General features: G+C 42.8%; 1 protein-coding gene across 1 annotated transcript in view; it reads right to left on the bottom strand.

The window, feature by feature from the left end:
- hcn4 (hyperpolarization activated cyclic nucleotide-gated potassium channel 4) overlaps positions 1 to 20476 on the bottom strand; it is a 354702-nt gene that overhangs the window by 149057 nt on the left and 185169 nt on the right. Inside the window, exon 4 of the mRNA XM_048520718.1 lies at positions 323 to 541. Coding sequence (XP_048376675.1) covers positions 323 to 541 — 219 coding nt within the window. The remainder of the gene's footprint in view (positions 1 to 322; positions 542 to 20476) is intronic.

The raw sequence follows: 20476 nt of genomic DNA, 5'->3' as shown, positions 1-20476 counted from the left end.
TGCTCGACACAAATAACTTGGAGCAATTTAAAAAGAGCAATACAATCTCTGAGTTCAGGTGACACCTGAATATTCTCACAGTTTACGACAAGAATGGAACCCTCGATTAGATTACAGCCTTGTATTCATTCTCAGGTATCTATTATTCACTACAATATTGCAGGTTCCTGAATAAAGAATTTGTGTCAAATAAAACTGACAGCGTTAGTTTCAGGTACACAGGCTCACCAGCGGCACTCAGCCGTCCAGCGTTAGGGCTAGCGAGATTTCTGTAAACAGGAGGCCATCACTTTGCATGTGAATGAAGTTAGTGGGCCCTTACCTTCTCTTGGTACTGCCTCCGAGATGAGTCCAATGACTGAATGAGTGCGGTGGCATGGCCGATGAACATGGCATAGCAGGTGGCACCCACTATCATGCTGAGCATGGTCAACCAAACGTCAGACATACCAACAGGTGCCTGCTTTCCATACCCGATGCACAGCATGTGGCTCATTGCTTTGAACAGGGCGTAGGTGTACTGCTTCGACCAGGTCTCATCCTGTGAAGGAGAACAAACTGTCAGAGGGCAGCAAAAAGAAAAACTGAAAGAACTGAGGACACTGTCAAACAGGAACAAAAGCAGAAGTTGCTGGAAACGCTAGAAATGTTTGCTGGAAACATTAACTCTGATTTTTTTTTGACTTCTTCACAGATGCTGCTAGACCTGCTGAGCTTTTCCAGCAACTCCTGCTTTCACTGTGCGTCGGTGCCAATTTGTAGAGTGAGTTCAGCAGAAGACCTAACTAGATACGACAAATCTGCATCTTGTCATATCATTATAAGAGAAGTTGAAAAGGAACACACAATGTTCTAGTCTGCAAATCCCATCCTCCCTGCAATGCTAGAGCTACTGTAAGAAAATAAGCAGAATATTTTACTAATTAATTTGTCACAGTTTCTTTTCCTCCTCTTTCCCTTACGTTTGTCAATTCCCTCTCCCACTGTGCAAGCCTGATACAAAAGACAGTGCACCTGCAGCAATTTACATGAAGCCACATGTAAAGCAGTACAAAACATTTCAGAAGTATCAGCAAACCAGAGGGACGCTGGAGACCCTAAGGAGATACCAGGGCTGATGTCAAAAGCTTGGCCCAGGAGGTACATTTGAAGGAACAACTTAAAAATTGATAGAGAGTTAGGGAGGTGATGACGTTTAGACAGGAATTTAGAAAGTCAGCCACTGAAGAGATGAAGTCAATGGTGGACGAAAGAAATGTTCACACAGAAGACCAAGAAAACAGCCACAGCCAGGCCAGTGGTTCTGTGTGTGGTATTCTTTGCCTCTGAACCTGTTTGCCCATGTCCTACTCCAAGACCTAAGTGCAAAAGCTAAGTTGACATTCCAAGTGCAGTATCAGGAGACTGGTGCACTGTAAAGGTGTTATCTTTCACATGAGATGCCTTCTCAAGCAGGATCTGAAAAAATCCCATGGCACTGTCCTGAAAAAGCACAGGGCATTGTCCTGAAAGCTACTCATTCCACAATCAATAGATTATCTGGTCATCACCATGTGGCCCTCTGTGGGAGATTGCTGTGTACTAATCATTGTAATCTTCCTGCATTGCAACTGTGATTATATTCAAAACTATTAATTAGCTATAAAACATTTTGGGACATAGAAACATACAGAAAATAGAAACATTAGTATGCCATTCAAGCCTTCTCTACCATTCAATGCAATCAGATTTGATCATCCAATTCAGTACCTTGTACCTGTTTTCTCCCCATATCCTTTGATCTCACTAGCTCTAACTCCTTCCTGAAAATTCAATGTTTCCACCTCAACTGCTTCCTGTGGCAGAGAATTCTGTAGGCTCCCCACCCTCTTGGTGAAGAAATTTCTTGTGGGACATTTAGTCTTCCTGAAAGACACAATCTAAACTCACGTCTTTAATTCTGTACTGTTAGGTATGTCAACCTCATGTTGGACAATTTCAATTTTATCTGTGTATTCAAGGCTGGGACAGAAAGGTTTTGAATCATTCAGAGAATCGGGGTATAGGGAAAAGGCAGCAGAGTGGAGTTGAGGCTTATCAGATCTCTTTGAATGTCAGATCAGACTTGATGGGCTGAATGGTCTACTTCTGCTCCTATGATTTATAGTCTTGAACTCAAGACCTTTTATGGTGGATCACCATGAATTTTAACCTCATCTTTTATTTCAGAGACTATTCTCTTTAAGACCACAATGTATGTTTCCGAGAAAATTTTTTTCCATAATATTTTGGTGAATAGGATCCCATCATTAAAAATGACACTTGATATTTCTTGGCAGCATTGGTGATTCGTTCATGAGTTACACTTTATACTTTAAGGCTCAAGACATATTGCAACTCTTGTCAAGATTAGACATTGCCCTGCCTCTCTGTTTATCAACCGTCTCCTAAGTCAACACCAGCCTCTCTGAGGGTCAAGTAGCAACATTGGCTTTAGCTGTGGTCAGTATATTGCCCTTTGCTGGCCCAGAAGCTGCTGAAAGCTCACTGAGTGGGAAAATGTTATAGCAGCATTGCCGCTCTCTCTCTTGTCTGGGGCAGTACATTCAGCCGGTATCCTGCGCGGTGAAAATCGATATCCTATTTTGCCATTGTACTTAACTTATGTGTCGAGGACATTGTGACATGTTGCATACAAATTGTCGCCATCATTATTATCAAAAATAGTCTATGCTTAAAAAGAGAACACTTCACTCTTCACTATACCGTACTTGACTGTACCTCTAACAGTGAAATGAGAAATGCATGCATCTACTTCATATGTCACTGGCTGCTGTGAAGTGAAGAACATAATCTGCAGACATAGAGCTTAAAAAACGTCAATGGGTACACTCTACGATTCATTAGTTATCTTACCAGCTGTCACAGATTCTTGGAAAATGGCTTGTTGCTCAAAGAATGTTCTACACTTCCTGTGATAGTTCTATTAATTTTCTTTCCTTCAGTTATGCTCTAGCTTGGGCAAGATCACTTAGATTACTGCCCCTAGCATTCCATCGGCTTCTGGAATCTGTAAATATTGTTGACCAATATGATCTGTTTGGCATTGAGCAACTTGCTAAAAAGGGTAAAAACATGTTATTCTATTTACACAGAAGAATCACAAGGACTCTTAGTCCTGAGAAAATGGAATTTTGACACAGAGTTGAATTTTTTCTCCCCTGTGGGCTTGCAGGAAGGAAGACCTATAAAATTCCATGGGTGCCTTTCTTGTTGCCTATCCATTCACCTCCAATTTGACCTCGAGATCCCTCCTGCACTTGTACCAAACATAGGCCAGAACAAATGCTCTCAGGGCATGCTCTGAAATGCTCTCAAAATCTCACCATGGCATGTACTGGCATTGAAATTCAATTCTGTGTTCTGGAATTTTTTTCTCCTTTATTCACAGATAGTGTTACTGGCTAGCATTTATCGCCCATCCCTGATTGCCCAGAGGACAGTTTGAGAGTCAACCACATTGCTGTAGGTGTGGAGCCACAAGTCGGCCAGACCAGGTAAGGATGGCAGTTTCCTTCCCTAAAGAACATTAGTGAATCAGATGGGTTTTTCCAACGATCGACAATGGATTCGTGGTCATCATCCAGATATTTATTGAATTCAAATTTCACCATCTACAATGGCGGGATTCGAACCCAGGTCTCTGCATATTAACAGTCCAGCAATAATACCAGGAGGAAAACACCTCCCCTTGAAATTTAGTCTCAATAATGGTGAGCACCATCCATTGTTGTAAAAAAACTAACTGATTTTTTATAGTCTTTCAGGTGAGGGTGAGGAGGTAGAAACCTACTGCCCTTAACTGGTCTGGTCTACATGTGGCCGCAGACCCACAACAACATGCTTTATTCTTAACTTCTCTCTGGAGTGGCCTAAACAGTCATTCATTTCAAGAGCAATTAGGGATGGACAACATAGTTGGAAATGCTAGGAAGACCCACATCCAGTAAGGTTTTTGTCCCCCCCCATTTTTGGTTAAAAAAAGCCTTTAAATAGACAATTAGTTCCACACAGTTGCAATTTTATGACAGATGAGCGCTTGAAAGTTGGCAATGGGTGAGACGCCTGGAAGATTAGCATGCTTCATTCTTGGTGGGAAGGGCCTTCTTCAGTGGTGCTATTTTCCATAAGGGACACCCTCTCCTCTTGCTTTGCAATCCTCCACCTTTGCTTCTCTGGTCTGTGCAGTCCAGCTTTCCTCAAAGCCTCAACTCCTGGCCCTACCAAGAACTTCTCTCAGATTGAATGGATGGTTTATGTTGTCACATGTATTTTCACATCGATAAATATAAATAAATCAGTGAAAAACTTGTGTCCCTTGCCAAAACAAAGCGTCATTTTGATAGTTTAAGAATTAGAGAAAAATGAAAAGGTTTAACTGAAAGAGAAGTCCATCTACATTCGAGGCCTGAGCCAGCTCTGTACCACCACCGTCCTGCTGCCACCTGAGCATACTTAACTAATGCCAAAGACGCCAATCCTCAGATGCCATCTTTCGCTGCTGGGCCAATTCCGGCATCCCCAGTGCCAAACCCACCAATGTCGGAGACTACGCCCCCCAAGCCTGGCCCACCTCGTCGATGGAGCCATGATGCTTTTCCTGCTGCTGCTGCATTGCTGGACTCCACCAACAGCAAGGTCACTGATCCTCAGGTGCCATCTTTCACCTCTCAAGCAGTTCTCAGCTCTTCATTGTGGAGGAAAATGCAGAGTTAATCTTTTGGGTCCAGTGACCCTTCCTCAGAAGGAACTGAGTTCCCCAGTTTTGAGGAAGGGTCACCGGACCCGAAACATTAACTTTGCTTTTTCCTTCACAGATGCTGCCGGACCTGCTGAGCTTTTCCAGGAACTTTGTTTTTGTTCCTGATTTGCAGCATCCACAGTTCTTTTGTATTTTTTTTTAATCCAGCTCTTCATTGTTGGAGACTTGTTGCAGTTCCAGAGATGCCACTTCTCCCAGCAGTGCAGTTTGGACTGGAGACCTGCTGGTCAAGCTAATTGGCCAGAAGCTTGCAAAGCCAGGATTCCTTCCCTGGATAGGGACAGAAGCCTTGCCTTGAGTCAATTATTGCTTTTCTTGAATCTTTGATTGTTCCAGAGCAGATTTATAAAGAAGGGTTGGGGTATCCTTCTGACTTTATGGGAACTCGTTAAAATCCTACCCAGTATTTCTTGGACACTCTTTGCGTTGACTTAGTTTGAAAGTGTTTTATCCCCTTAAGTTCCCTTGAAGCGCACACTGCTTGCAGCCAAGAGCCAAACAAGGTCTAAATTCTCGATCTCCGCTAAGTCCTGGATAGGTGCTTAATCTGTATTCTGCACTCCTACTACAGTACAACCAGGCAACTCATAGTAGCCAAAAACATAAGTACAAAGCTGCATTTTATCACATAGTGGTAACGTGTGCAGCCTAACAAATATAATTGTCATTCCTCTGATTTATACATTCTTTTTCAGGTTCCATGGTGTCTCAGTGGTTAGCATTGCCACCTCACAGCTCCCAGGGACCCGGATTCGATTCCAGTCTTGAAATACTGTCTGTGTGGAATTTGCAAATTCTTCTCATGTCTGCATGGGTTTCCTCTGTGTACTCTGTTTTCGTCCAACAGTCCAAACCTAGCCTACATGTGACGCCAGACTCACAGCAATGGGGTAGAGTCTGAACTGCCCTCTGGGCAATTAGGGATGGGTAATAAATGCTGCCCAGCCAGTAACACCCTCATCCAGTGATGAATAAAGGAAGGAGAAAGGTCAGGTGGATTGGCCATGCCAAATTACCCATAGTGTCGAGGGATGTGCAGGCTAGGTGGATTAGTCACAGGACATGCAGGATTACACTGAGAGGGTGGGTGGTCTGCGTGGGATGCTGTGCAGAGATTCATTGTCGACTCGATGGGCTGAATGGCCTGCTTCCACTCTGCATGGACCCTGTAATCTTATGGTTTAAAAAAAAAGTTAACCTTTCTCTGACAACAAAAGCTGGAGTGGTGCAAAGCCATAATTAGACCTTTTCAACATATTACCAGCTGATACGTTGTAGGTGGAAACGATGTCATGAATTTTAAAGTAAAATATACTTCCCGAGCCTGCATTTGGCCTGTGGTTAGATTTCAAAAGTGTCTGCTGTTGTTCAAAATTAGGAAGGCAAATTGTTGGCATCTTATTACATTCAAAACAAAGATCAAAGATTCAGATAACTTAGATTTGCATCTGATTTATGGATCACTGGCAAAAGCTGCTTGTGGCCCGATTTATTTCTTTTACCAGTTAATGTCCTACGGTGTTTCTCAAGTTCACAGAGGATGCTCTGCTTTATAAGGACCACATGACATGCAATGTGCTTTAAGAGTGTGATTCTGTCTGGATTTGGAGCGGCTGGAAATAAACCACTTCCAGTAGTCAGGGAGTGTGGAGCAACAAAAAATTTCAAATCTGAGACATTTAGATTTTTATCAGACAAGGCTAAGAGATTTTTCTCAGACAATGTCATGGCTCAGTGGTTATAATAGCTGCCTCATAGTGCCAGGGAACTGGGTTTGAATCCAACCTCGCGCGACTGTCTATGTGGAGTTTGCACATTCTCCCTGTGTAAATGTGGGCTTCTACCAGGTGCTCTGATTTCCTGGCACATGTCCAAAGAGGTGTAGGTTAGGTAGATAGTAGGAACCGCCGATGCTGGAGAATCTGAGATAACAAGGTGTGGAGCTGGATGAACACAGCAGGCCAAGCAGCATCAGAGGGGCAGGAAAGCCGGTGTTTCGAGGGTCTAGACCCGAAACGTCAACTTTCTTGCTCCTCAGGTTTGGTCGATGTTTCTTATTCATTCATGGCATGAGGGTCTCACTGGCCCAGCATTTATTGCCCATCCTGAATTGCTCAGAGGGCAGTTAAGAGTTAACCACTTTGCTGTGGGTCTGGAGTCACATGTAGGTCAGACCAGGTAAGGATGGCAGTTTCCTTCCCTAAAGGACATTAGTGAACCAGGTGGGTTTTCCCCAGCAATTGACAATGGCCATCATTGGGCTCTTAATTCCAAATTTTCTATTGAAATATGGCCATGATAGAATTTGTGCCGAGGTCCCCAGGATATTACTTGGGTCTCTGGATTAACAGTCCATCAATAATACCACCAGGCCATTGCCTTCCCATAAGACTGACCATGCTAAATTGTCCATCGTGCCCTCAAGATGTGCCAGCTAGGTGGATTAACCATGGGAAATGCAGAGCTACAGGGATAGGGTTGGGGGGGAGATAGGTCGAGTCGAATGTTCTTCTGAGGGTCGGTGTGCTGAATGGCTTCTTTCCACACAGTTGTTATCCTATGAAGAGTATTGAGGGTGTGGGACTGTAAGGCAGTTGGATAAATGGCTAGCTTGTGGTCCAGCATAGCACTGACAACATAAATTCAGTTCCTGTTATGGCTCAGGCACACTTGTGGCCTGCCTCCTCAACTCGCAATACCCCCCCACACCAAGTATCGAAGGCAATAAAAAATACATCAATGACCAAAACTGCTAAGAAATTAGCTCAGGATGACAAATAAGTTGACAATGCGTTAAGTAACAGTCTCCAAACAGAGCACTCATGACATTGTTATGGATTATAGAACATAAACAGTCAAATAGAATTGGTTCTCATGGATTACACATGGCCTGGCTGAGTGGTGAAACAGGCTTGAGGGGCTGAATGGCCTATCTGTGTACCCATTGCTTTTTGAATACAGCCAAAAAGTTACTATCTAAGATGGAGTGGAAGACATGCTGAATCGTAAATAAATTGACAAGAAACTGATCTGCACTAGCTATATAAATACTATTGCTATAACAGAAGGATGGAGGCAAGAAAGCTTTGTTTTCAAAATATAGTTAGATATGGTTCTAAGCTCCAAAGAGACTAAAGGGTATGGGGAGAAAGTGTGAACAAGATTTGGAGTTGGATGATCAGCTGTGATCATTACGAATGGTGGCGGATGCGTGAAGGGCCTTTTCTTGCCCCTATTTTCTAGATTTCTATGCAACTCTGCAGAGAGTAACACCTATCTCCCCAATGGCTATCCCCATCTACAAGGCATAGGTCAGGGTCTTGATGGAACACTCTCCACTTGCCTAGTTGGGTGCAGATAAAGAAGCTCAACACCATCAGAACAAGAATGTCCTTTTGATATCCCACTTCCACCAAAACGTCAACACTTCCTCCACACCAACACACAGTAGCAGTAGTTTGTACCACCTACAAGGCATAATGCAGTAACTCTCTAAGGCTCCTTTTTGATAGCACCTTCCAAATCCACATCCTGTACTGGAAGGATAAGAACAATAGATGCATGGGAGCATCACCACCTGTAATTTCCTTATCAAACCACACACCATCCTAATCTGGAACAACATTGCCGTTCCCTTACTGTCGCTGGGTCAAAACCTTGGAATGCCTTGACAAACAATATTGTGAGTTTCCTTACATTCAAAGACAGCAGCAGCTCAAGGTGGGTCACCACCTAAAATAAGTAACAGATGTTGACCCACATCCCAGGACCTTTTTTTAAAAAAAAGCATCGTGTTACAGTTCCATCTGTTCATTGCTCGTTTACTGAGAAGGAATTGTCTTAAAGCCAGTCAGCCCACATTGTGTCATGAAATTTAACTGGAGAAATGTTAAAAAATGCTTGTTCATACTCCTTGTGTTCACGACATCTGAGTAAACAAATGCTGACGTTAGTTGGAAACTATTTGTTTTTCCAGATACTTGAGTGGAATGTAATGCTGGTGTGCATTGTTTGAGATAGATGGCTTGTTTCTGTGCCCTATATCCTGTGCAATACTGATGTCTAGGAAGAGCTAGCCAATTGGGTAGAAAATTGGTTTGATGGTACGAGACAGAGGGTGGTGGTAGAGGATTGTTTTTCAGACCAAGTCTTGTGACCAGCAGTGTTTGGTGTTGAGTCACTCTTGTTCAAAACTTATATAAATGATGTGAACGAGAATATGGGAGGCATGGCTAGTAAGTTTGCAGATGACATCAAAATTGTTGGTATAGTGGACTGCTACCTACACTTAGAAGTTATCTAAGTGTAAAACAGGACCTTAATCAGCTTGGCATATTTTTTAAGTTGAGAGGGAAAAGATTTCAAAAAGTCATGGGGGCCACTTTTTTGCACAGAGAGTGGTTCGTGTGTGGAATGAACTTCCAGAGAAAGTAGTGGATGCAGGTAGAGTTACAACTTTCAAAAGACATTTAGTTAGGTACATGAATAAGATATGTTTGGAGGGATATGGGCAATGTGCAGGCAGGTGGGACTAGTTTAGTTTGGGATAATGGTCAGCATGGAGTGGTTGGACCAAAGATTCTGTTTCCAAGCTGTATGACTCAATGACTCCCTGTAACTCCATAATTAGGCTCGTGAGACAAGGAACGGCAGGGAGAGTTTAATGTCGGCAAATGTGAGGTGTTGCATTTTGGTGAGACAAACCAGAGCAGGATTTAAACAGTTAATAGTAGGGAGTGTTGTCGAACAGAAAGACCTCAGGGTGCAGGTGCATAGTTCTTTGAAAATGGTGTCACAGCTCGACAGGGTGGAGAAGAAGGCATTTGGCATGTTTGCCTTCACTGGTCAGAGTATTGGGTGCAACATTTGAGAAATCTTGTTATGGTTGAACAGGACATTGATAAGGCCCTATTTGGAGTACTTCATTAAATTCTGGTAACCCTTCTGTGGGAAGGGTGTTATTAAACTGGAAAGGGTGCAAAAAATATTTACTAGAATGTTGCTGAGACTGGAGGGTTTGAGATATAGGCTTTTCTTCCTGGACTATAGGAGGCTGAGGGATGGCCTGACAGAGGTTTTCAAAATCATAAGGAGCATAGCTAAGGTGAATAGCCCAGGTGTTTTCCTCAGGGAGGCGAAACCAAAACTGGAGGGCATGGGTTTAAGGTGAGAGTGGAAAGATTCAAAAGGAACCTCAAGTGCAACTTTTTCACACAGAGGGTCATGTATATATGGAATAAACTGACAGAGGAAGTGATACAGGTGGGTGCAATTACAATATTGAAAAGACATTTGGACAGGTACATTAATATGAAAGGTACGAAGGGATACGGGCCAAATACAGGCCAATGGGACTAGTCCAAACTAGGTCAGAATGGGTGAATTTGGCCATGGGGTCTGCTTCTGTGTTGTCTGACTCTGTAATTTATCAAGTAGGGACAATTGTGCAAAGTGGTGATGCCACAGTACAGGTCGTTCTCCTAAAACACAAAGTCGCGTTGTTGTGCGACCTTGAAGTGTAGAAAATCGTCATAGGAAATAACATTATTGAGCAATTGCTATTTTAAGAAAATCATTCTACTGTACAATCGAAATTTCACATTATCCAAACAGCATCCACTATTCATCAATTGCATCACAGCCAATTTGCGTTAACAAAATCTTATTGCAGAACTACCTGTACTGCCAATCGAAAGGCTCGAGGGAATGAACTGAAGAAGGGCCAAATCCCATCGATAACTAAATCTGGATCTAAATCTAAACTGATTGACAGTGACCATGATACTATCATTGATAATCATGAAGCTCCATCTGGTTAGCTAATCTCCTGTAGTGAACATATCCACAATCTGCCATCCTTACCTGGTCTGGCCTACATTTGACTCCAGAGTCACAGCAATGTGACCAACTCTTCAAGGCTTTAAACTGACAAATTCACCAATCCAAGGGCAATTAGGGATGGATAACAAATGTTGACCTTGTAAGTGATGCTTACATCCCATCAAAAAAATAATGAATGTGTGGCATGTTGTGACTGATGTGTACAAATTCATTATCTTATCTGGGGATCTCTTAATTGCTTCAAAGTAAACTGCCACTGCTTTTAGATAGTTGACCAAGGAGCCAGATGAAAATAAATGATTACTTGTAGTGCATTGCTATGATCTGAAACCAGATCCTTGAAAGGGTAATGGAAGCAGATTAAATTGAAACTTTCAAAATTGAAATGAACATACACAACCAAGTAGAGAAATGGTTGTTGGACATTGGAAAACTAGTATGGGAGTGGATAGCTCTTCATATGATCACTATCGGTCTCTTGGGATGAATGGCCTCCTCTGATTCTATATGATGCAAGTTGGTTCATCACAGGTAAGACCATATTAAGTTGGAATGGACCATGCACCCACCCAAATCAAAATGAAAATGTACACAAAAGTCATTATTTACATCTCTCAAAAAGTAAATGCTAACACAACCCAAATTGAAAAAGCTCTAAAAGTAGTCAAAAGTGGAGTCAAATATCTGGAGGGGATAAAAGAGGAAATTCAAGCCAATATTAGTTTTGAGTAATTACTGATCATGCTATTTTAACTTAGACACCATTTTATTGATTTGAAAAGTGAAAATCATTAAGCATTTGTACTTATCTATTAAGCATCTTTTATACAGTAAGCAGTTAAACGATTAATTATGCATTAAACAGTCAATAATGTGAATACATTTAATTTAATGTAATTTAATGCTCTGGAGGAACCATGATCTCTAAGTTGTTAAAACTATCAGACCAAGAAACTCAACTAGTTTAGGATGTATAATGGAGCACATGATATTGTATTAATATGCAGAATTTCTGCTTTATTTGTCTTTCTGGGCAGATAGAAACTTCTGGAATCTTTTCTCAAGCTATTAAGAAGGTTGGGTGACGCCCAACTTGAAACGATGGGTGACCAAACTTTTAGATTTTTATTATTTCTTAAAGGAGTATGAGAAAGGAGCCAATCAGTAATGGTACCTGGTTCAAAAAAAGACAGATTAAGAGTTAAGAAATCATTATAAGAAAGTTTTCCATTTGTATTGCACCTTTCATGAACTCAGGGCATCCCAAAGTGCATTAAGAGCCTTTAAAGTGCTATCATGATTGACATGAGGGACATATGGGAGCTACAGTGAGCACAGCAAGCTCTCATAGATAGCAATGTGATAATAACCAGGTAAGTTGTTGGACAGATGTTGACAGTGAGCAAAATATGGATTAAAACTGTATCATTCATTCCTGTAACTTGCTGTCCTTCCCTCCGCATGCTGCACCATGTTGAGCATTATCAGTGCCTTCTATGTGCTCACTTAAGATTGCTGTGACATGACTTTTTTTTTCCACAGCAGTGACTGAATGAGTCACAACACAATTATAGCTTCATCACTCATGCTTCAGTCAAATCACTGATTGCTGCACATTAATGATGAGGAAGTTGACTTGGTTCTTTTCCATAGATCAAGGCAAGGTTAATTTCATGCCATGATGAAGAACCAGTTTGCCACTGAAACTGACAATGAACCTATTCCACAGAAAAGCCATTGTTTAGGAATCCATAGTCCTTTCTGTTTTATGTGCTGTCAATTGTTAAGTCACAGCAACATTTAGCACACTCTGTATTAGGATCAACCTTGTTTAGAGCTTAAATAGCAGGTTTTGCAAGTAATTTTCAAAGTTAGGATGAATAAACTCAGTAAATGTAATTTACAGCCTTGCCCCACCAACAATTTGAGTGACTTTCCATATATTTGAGTGATTGCCCAAATGATTAGAAACAAAGGCATTCATAGAATGCTTCTCATACTCTCAGGACATGCACTTTGCGGCCAACTTGTGAAAGGAGACGCTGCTGCAAAATTCAACAAGGTTGCGCAATTGACGCGATGTGGAGATAATCTGTTTCAGTGACTGAGGGTGACTTTCATCATCCAAGACAGCACGGTGACACACTCGTTAGCACTGCATGGTCAGTACGTTTGGAAGTGACACCAAGATTGGTAGCATAGTGGACAGTGAGGAAGGTTATCTAAGATTACAAGACACCTTGATCAATTGGGTCAATAGGCTGAAAGGCGGCAGATCAGAGTTTAATTGCAATAAATGCAAGGCATTGCTTTTTGGTAAAACAAACGAGGGGCAGGACTTATACAATTAAAAGTAGAGCCTTGGGCTGTGTTATAGAACAGAGTGACCTAAGAGTTCTGGTACATAATGCTTTGAAGTTTGCATCACATATAGATAGGGTGGTTAAGAAGGCGTTTAGAATGTTGCCTTCATTGTTCAGATCATTGAGTACAGGAGTTGGGATGACATGTTGAGGTTGTACAGGATGTACAAGGCCTCTGAGAGCAACAAATGCTGGAGGTCACAGTAGGTCAGGCAGCATCCATAGAGAGAGAGCAGGTAATGTTTTGAGTCTAGATGATTCTTCATCTAGAGCTGAAGTGAAGTGCGGAGAGGGCACCATTTATGCTATAGTTGCAGGCAGATTGTGACGATGGTGGGGTATAGAATGCTGTTGTAGAAAATTGTTGACAGTTCAGATTAAGTGATCAGAACATGAGAATGGCAGAACAATGGTGTTCCCAACTGCTAGTCTTGAAAGAACAGACAGTCCCACTCAGTTTGGGGGACGGGAGAGCGGATAAGGTGACAGAGAATGTAACAAGTAAAGTTGAAAGAAAGAGACGGGCGTGAATTGGTTCTCAATTTAAAGGTGTTGAACTCAATGTTATTCCCAGCATGCTGTAAAGAGATTAGCCTGAAGATGAGATGTTGTTCCTCCACCCTGCGCTGTGATTCCTGGCGCACTGCAGCATGCTGAGGACAGAGAGGTGGGCATCTGGAGTAATTGTTCCTCCCTGATGGTGAGGTCTCTTCTGGGGTACTATGCTCAGTTCCAGTCTCTCTGTTATAGGCAGGGTATTATTAAGCTGGAGAGGGCTCAGAAAAGATTTACCAGGTTGTTGCCATGATTGGAGGGCTTGTGTTATGGGGAGAGATTGGATAGGCTGGGATGTTCCTCACTGGATCATAGGAGGTTGAGAGGTGACCTTATAGAAGTTTATAAAATCGTGAGGGTATAGATAAAGTGAATGGCAGGTGTCTTCTCCTAAGGTTGGGGGTTTCAACACTGAGGGTCATATTTTTAAGGTGAGAGGAGAAAGATTTAAAAAAGGCATGTGGAGTAATTTGCTTACATGGAGAGTGGTTTGTTGAATGAACTTCGAGAGGAAATGTTGGATATGAGTACAGTTACAATGTTTAAAGTACATTTAGAAAAGTGCATGAATAAGAAATGTTTGAAGGGATGAGGGCCAAGCACATGTAGGTTGGCTGGTTAGTTTGGGATTATGGTCAACCTGAACTGGTTAGACCAAAGACTGGTTAGACCACATTAAGCAGAGGTTCATCTGCACATCTGCCAATGTGGTATACTGCATCCACTGTACCCGGTGTGGCTTCCTCTACATTGGGGAAACCAAGCCGAGGCTTGGGGACCGCTTTGCAGAACACCTCCGCTCAGTTTGCAACAAACAGCTGCACCTCCCAGTCGCGAACCATTTTAACTCCCCCTCCCATTCTTTAGATGACATGTCCATCATGGGCCTCCTGCAGTGCCACAACGATGCCACCCGAAGGTTGCAGGAACAGCAACTCATATTCCGCTTGGGAACCCTGCAGCCTAATGGTATCAATGTGGACTTCACCAGTTTCAAAATCTCCCCTTCCCCTACTGCATCCCTAAACCAGCCTAGTTCGTCCCCTCCCCCCACTGCACCACACAACCAGCCCAGCTCTTCCCCTCCACCCACTGCATCCCAAAACCAGTCCAACCTGTCTCTGCCTCCCTAATCTGTTCTTCCTCTCACCCATCCCTTCCTCCCACCCCAAGCTGCACCCCCATCTACCTACTAACCTCATCCCACCCCCTTGACCTGTCCGTCTTCCCTGGACTGACCTATCCCCTCCCTACCTCCCCAACTATACTCTCTCCACCTATCTTCTTTTCTCTCCATCTTCGGTCCGCCTCCCCCTCTCTCCCTATTTATTCCAGAACCCTCACCCCATCCCCCTCTCTGATGAAGGGTCTAGGCCCGAAATGTCAGCTTTTATGCTCCTGAGATGCTGCTTGGCTTGCTGTGTTCATCCAGCCTCACATTTTATTATCTTGGTTAGACCGAAGGTTCTGTTTCTGTGCGGTATGAATCTCTGACTCTATGCTGCCTCACAGCGCCAGGGACCCAGGTTCCATTCCAGCCTTGGATGACTGTCTGTGTGGAGTTTACAAGTTCTCTCCTTGGCTACATATGTTTCTGCCCTGTGCTCTGGTTTTGTTCCGCAGTCCCAAGATGGTTATGTAGATTTACACTTCCAAATTTCACCATAGTGCCCAAAGGTCAAAGGCTACGTGGATTAACCATGGTAAATGGGTGTTACAGGGATAGGGTGGGGAAGTGGCTCAGGGTGGGGGAGTCGGTCTAAGTAGAGTGTTTTTCGGAGAGTCAGGGTGACTTGTTCGGTTGAATGGCCTCATCTGCACATTAGGGAATCTATGATGCCAATAATCTGGTACATTCACGGACCAAAACTGCATTGACAAGGGAAAACACAACATGGACGCAACTTTCAGCTGATTATGAGTTGAGCCACAAAACCATCAGTCAACGCGAACCAGTCTGAGCCAAAGCTAATTTGGGGTGAAACCCTATAAAGGCCCAAATGACATGGGCTATGCTGAGATTTATGGCAGAATCACATGAGCAGTCTAGTGAGGACTATCCCAACATTTTGAGCAATCCACCATATCTTTTGTGCATCTGCCAGGCACTGAGGCAGACATAACACCTCCAACATATGTGCAGTTAACTCAGCTACTTCTGCCTGCCCTGCTATTCAATAAAATCTTGGCTGATCTGATTGTAACCACGTTAAGATCTCTACTCTCTGCTAAACTGCATAGTCCTTTGTCTTCCTTCATGTACCACACACTCTTTCCTTTAGAAACTTTTTAGCTGTGTTTGTACAGGCATTTGTCATTGTGTTTTATTATTTTTCTGAGGATTCACCTGAGAATACCTTGTAATTGGCTCCTTAATTTTGCAATAGTGAACTATAGTTAAATTGAAATGTGATTGTAGGTCTTTGCTATGAAGAAATCAAATATCTTTTGCATCCAAATAAGGGAATTAAAATGAAGGGTACTTTTTTAATTGGAACCATGGTGTGGAGGTGCCACTGCTGGGGTGGGGTGGACAAAGTCAGAAGTCACATGACATAAGGGTTATAGTCCAACAGGTTTATTTGAAATCATAGGCAGCATTCCGAAAGCTTGCAATTTCAAATAAACCTGTTAGGCTATAACCTGGTGTCATGTGACTTCTGACTTTATTCAACTGAATGCAGAGAGCAATAAATATTGGCCAAGTTGACGCTGGGGGGGGATCCTCTGCTCTTGAGGTTATAGACTTGCTCGCCGAGCCGGTGTGTTTGGTTGCAAACATTTCGTCACTCTGCAAGGTAACATCGTCACTGTGCCTCCGGTGAAGCATTGATGTTCTGTCCCTCTTGTTTGTATGCTTCGGTTTGCAACCCGGAATTGTGCAAAGCAGAACAGGTGCTCTTATACGGAGATTTTAAATGGAGTGGTTACCCAAAAAAGCACAATCCGCAGTTACCTCTATGACAAACCACAATGAGAAGACACAAAACAGCCAGACACACTAGTCACTCTACAGTACATCAGAGACATATCAGAGATGACCACAAAGCTACTCAGGTCCCTAGGTAATAAAATGTGAGGCTGGATGAACACAGCAGGCCAAGCAGCATCTCAGGAGCACAAAAGCTGACGTTTCGGACCTAGACCCTTCATCAGAGATGGGTCTAGGCTCGAAACGTCAGCTTTTGTGCTCCTGAGATGCTGGTTGGCCTGCTGTGTTCATCCAGCTTCACATTTTATTATGTTGGAATTCTCCAGCATCTGCAGTTCCCATTATCTCAGGTCCCTAGGTGTCAGTGTAGACCACAAACCAACAAACACCCTGTGACAGCTACTGATGAATGTGAAGCATCCCACAAACAATAAAACCAACATAATGTGCAAAATACTATGTAAAGACTGTGAGAAACACTACAGAGGCCAAACTGGAAGAAAACTGACAATAAAGATACATGAACACCAACTAGCCACCAAGAGACTTGACCAATTCTCACTGGGTTCAATACGCATGGACAAAGAAAGACACGAATTCAACTGAGACAATACATCCATAACATCACAAGCCAAACAGAGACCTGCCAGGGAATTCCTGGTGGCCTGGTATTCCAACCGGGACTCCATCAACAAACACATTGAACTGGACCCGTGAGACAAACCACTGAAAAACAGAGCTGGAAGTGATACCACCCCAGCAAACCAAAGTGGGACAGAACACCAATGCTTCACGGGAAGCACACTGACAATGATATCTAGCAGGGTGATGAACATTTGTAATCAAAAACATACTGGCTCAGCGAGCAAGTCTGCAACCTCATCCACAACCCAAGCTACAAATCTTCTCAAAAACTTTAAATCCTCTGCTCTTATTTAAAATAATTGCATGGAAACTAATGCGTCAAGATGAGAGGGCAGATTAGGACTGAGTTTGACATCTCATAAAAGAGACTGCACATCCAATATTCCCTGATGACGGCACTGAAGTGTCAGCCTAGATTTCTGTAATGAGATATGTTCTGGAGTAGCGCTTGAAACCGGAACTTTCAGATTCCAATACAAAAATGAGAAATACTGAACACACATTGTTGACCTGTCATGCCTGCAAATTTGATTCTTGCCAGGAGTTTGTTGCCACAAATGAGTTCACCTTAGTCACAGGTCAAGTTGCATTCATCCCTTTTCATTTCGTCCAGGCTTATTTTCCTTCAAGCAGCTTGATGTTACTCATCCCAAACTCTACAGTATGCCATCGTCGAACCTCCTTTGTCGCTTTACTACCACAAACTGTGCATCAGATGAAATGCCAATTTTTAGCCAAGATTGGCAATGTTGCTGTCTCTTGAACTGACCACAAAGGGGACTTCTTTGATGGTCATTTCCCAGGAATTCACAGCCTCTGAACAGCCAAATTTAGCTATCATTTCCTCCATGCCTGGTGAATTTGTTTGCAAACAGATTTCACATTGCAATTCCATGTCATTTTCAATGAGAGCCACACACTTCTCCAGGCAAGGTGCAAAGTCAATTTAATAACAAATAAGATAGACTTCTGGAGTAGCTGGGAAATTACCGCAGAATGGAGAAGCTGGAATGAGTCAAGAAGGCCTAAGTAGCTCTGAGAGACCTGGGCACCAGAACACTGAGCAGAAACATTGCCTTCCATCCAATTCTGTAAGTGGTTCAGGTAATGAGCAAAGTTAACATTGTTTTCTACGAAATGCTTGTCAATTTCTGCTGCACCGTACAATCTAGGAGTCTACATAAGAACTATTTGAGGCTTCAAAACATGACAGTAAACCAAATTGCTTGTGTGAAATGTTTGAATGAACACACACCAAAACAGTCAGTGTTTTTTTATCTCTCTGGTTCAGTACTGTGGAGCACATGATCATGTCACCTTCTAATCCTATCTGAATTGGTTCCAGCCTCAGGAGTACTGATAGTTCTCAAAGGGAGTCAACTGAAAGTGCACAGGCACATCCCTGTATCCCGCGGCAATGAAACTTTGATACAAAACCTTTCAGAACTGACTGGTCTAAATTTAAGGGAGAAGTGCTCATCTTAAGGAAGCTTATTACAAACATGAATTGAGGAAATCTGTTCAGCCACACTCACCTGATGTCCAACACAAAAGTGCACCAAGTCCCCGTATGAAAGTTGCTCTACACTAACAACACTGATTCTGTGCCTTCATAGAATCATACAGCACAGGAACAGACCCTTCAGGCCTACTTGTCCACACTGGCCAGGTTTCCCAAACTAAATTTGTGCCATTTGCCTGAATTTGACCCATATCCCTTTCAGCCCTTCCTATCCATGTACTTGTCCAAATGTATTTTAAATGCAGTAATTGTACCAGCCTGTACCACTTTCTCTGGCAACTTGTTCCATATATTTGCAACCTTCTGTGTGAAAACGTTGCCCCTTGGGCCCCTTTTAAATCTTTCCCTTCTCAGCTTAAACCTATGCCCCCTATTTTTGGATTCCCCGATCCTGGGGAAAAGACCTTGACTATTCATCTTATCTATGCTCCTCATGACTTGATAAACCTCTGTAAGTTCACCCCTCAGCCTCCTATGCTCCAAGGATAAAAGTCCCAGCCTACCCAACCTCTTCTTATAACTAAAAGCCCTCCATTCTTGAGAACATCCCGGTAAATTTTTTTTTACACCCTTTCCAGTTTAATGAAATTCTTCCTTATAGCACAGCGAACAGAATTGTATGCAGTACTCCAAATGCGGTCTTACCAATGTCTTGCACAGCCATAACTTGATGTCCGAACTCTTGTACTTAATACGCTGACCGATGAAGGCAAGTATGCCAAACACCTTCACCATCCTGCCTACCCGCAATTCCACTTTCATGAACAATGCACCTGTTCTCCCACATCTCTCTCTTCAACAATGCTCCCCAGGGCCCTACCGTTAACTGTGTAAGTCCTGTTCTGTTTTATCTTACCAAAATGCAACACCTCACTCTTATCTAAATTAAACTCCATCTGCCACTCCTTGGCCTATTGGCAAATAGTCAGGCTCTCTCATTCAAGCAAAGAAATTGACAATCAGTATCTGAAAGATAAATGTAATGGTTCAGGATTGTTGAGACTGATGGATGGCAGTGTGGCAATGTGATTTTTATTTCAAATTATTCATTCATGAGATGTGGGCATTGTTGGTTGGGCCAGCTGTTACTCCCAGGCTCTTGGAGGAGGTGGTGCCTTCAGCAGGAACATAGCACCATGGAAAATAGGAGCAGAAGTGGGCCATTCAACCCTTTCAGGCTGCTCTGTTATTCAAAATGATCATAGCTGATCATCCAACTCAGTTATCTATTCCCACTTCCTCCACAAACCCTTTGACTTCTTTAATCCTAAGAACTATATCCCACTATATATAGGGAGGCGGGCTGAAGGTGGAGAGAAAAGAAGATAGGTGGAGAGGTGGGGAGGGGATAGGTCAGTCCAGGGAAGACGGACACGTCAAGGAGGTGGGATGAGGTTAGTAGGTAGGAGATGCCTCCCCCTCTCTCCCTATTTATTCCAGAGCCCTCACCCCATCCCCGTCTCTGATGAAGGGTCTAGGCCTGAAACATCGGCTTTTGTGCTCCTGAGATGCTGCTTGGCCTACTGTGTTCATCCAGCTTCACACTTTATTATCATGCGAACTGCAGACGCTGGAGAATCTCCAGCGTCTGCAGTTCCCATTATCTCAAAAGAGTCTGCCAGTTTACTTTTAACAAAAGAAAATTAAAGTTAACCACACAAAAGAAATACATAAAACATTATGTAAGAACTATTTGAAATGGTCTCCTTATAAATAACAGTAAAATAGAGTCATCCCTTTTTACCCCGAGGAATAACCTTACACACACTCAAATCTCAGGAAGAGTCACCCTCTCTCCACTTGTATATCTAGCATGG

The sequence above is a fragment of the Stegostoma tigrinum genome, chromosome 36, assembly GCF_030684315.1.
Source record: "Stegostoma tigrinum isolate sSteTig4 chromosome 36, sSteTig4.hap1, whole genome shotgun sequence".
Lineage (NCBI taxonomy): Eukaryota > Metazoa > Chordata > Chondrichthyes > Orectolobiformes > Stegostomatidae > Stegostoma > Stegostoma tigrinum.
This window is presented reverse-complemented; position numbering and strand designations above follow the sequence as displayed.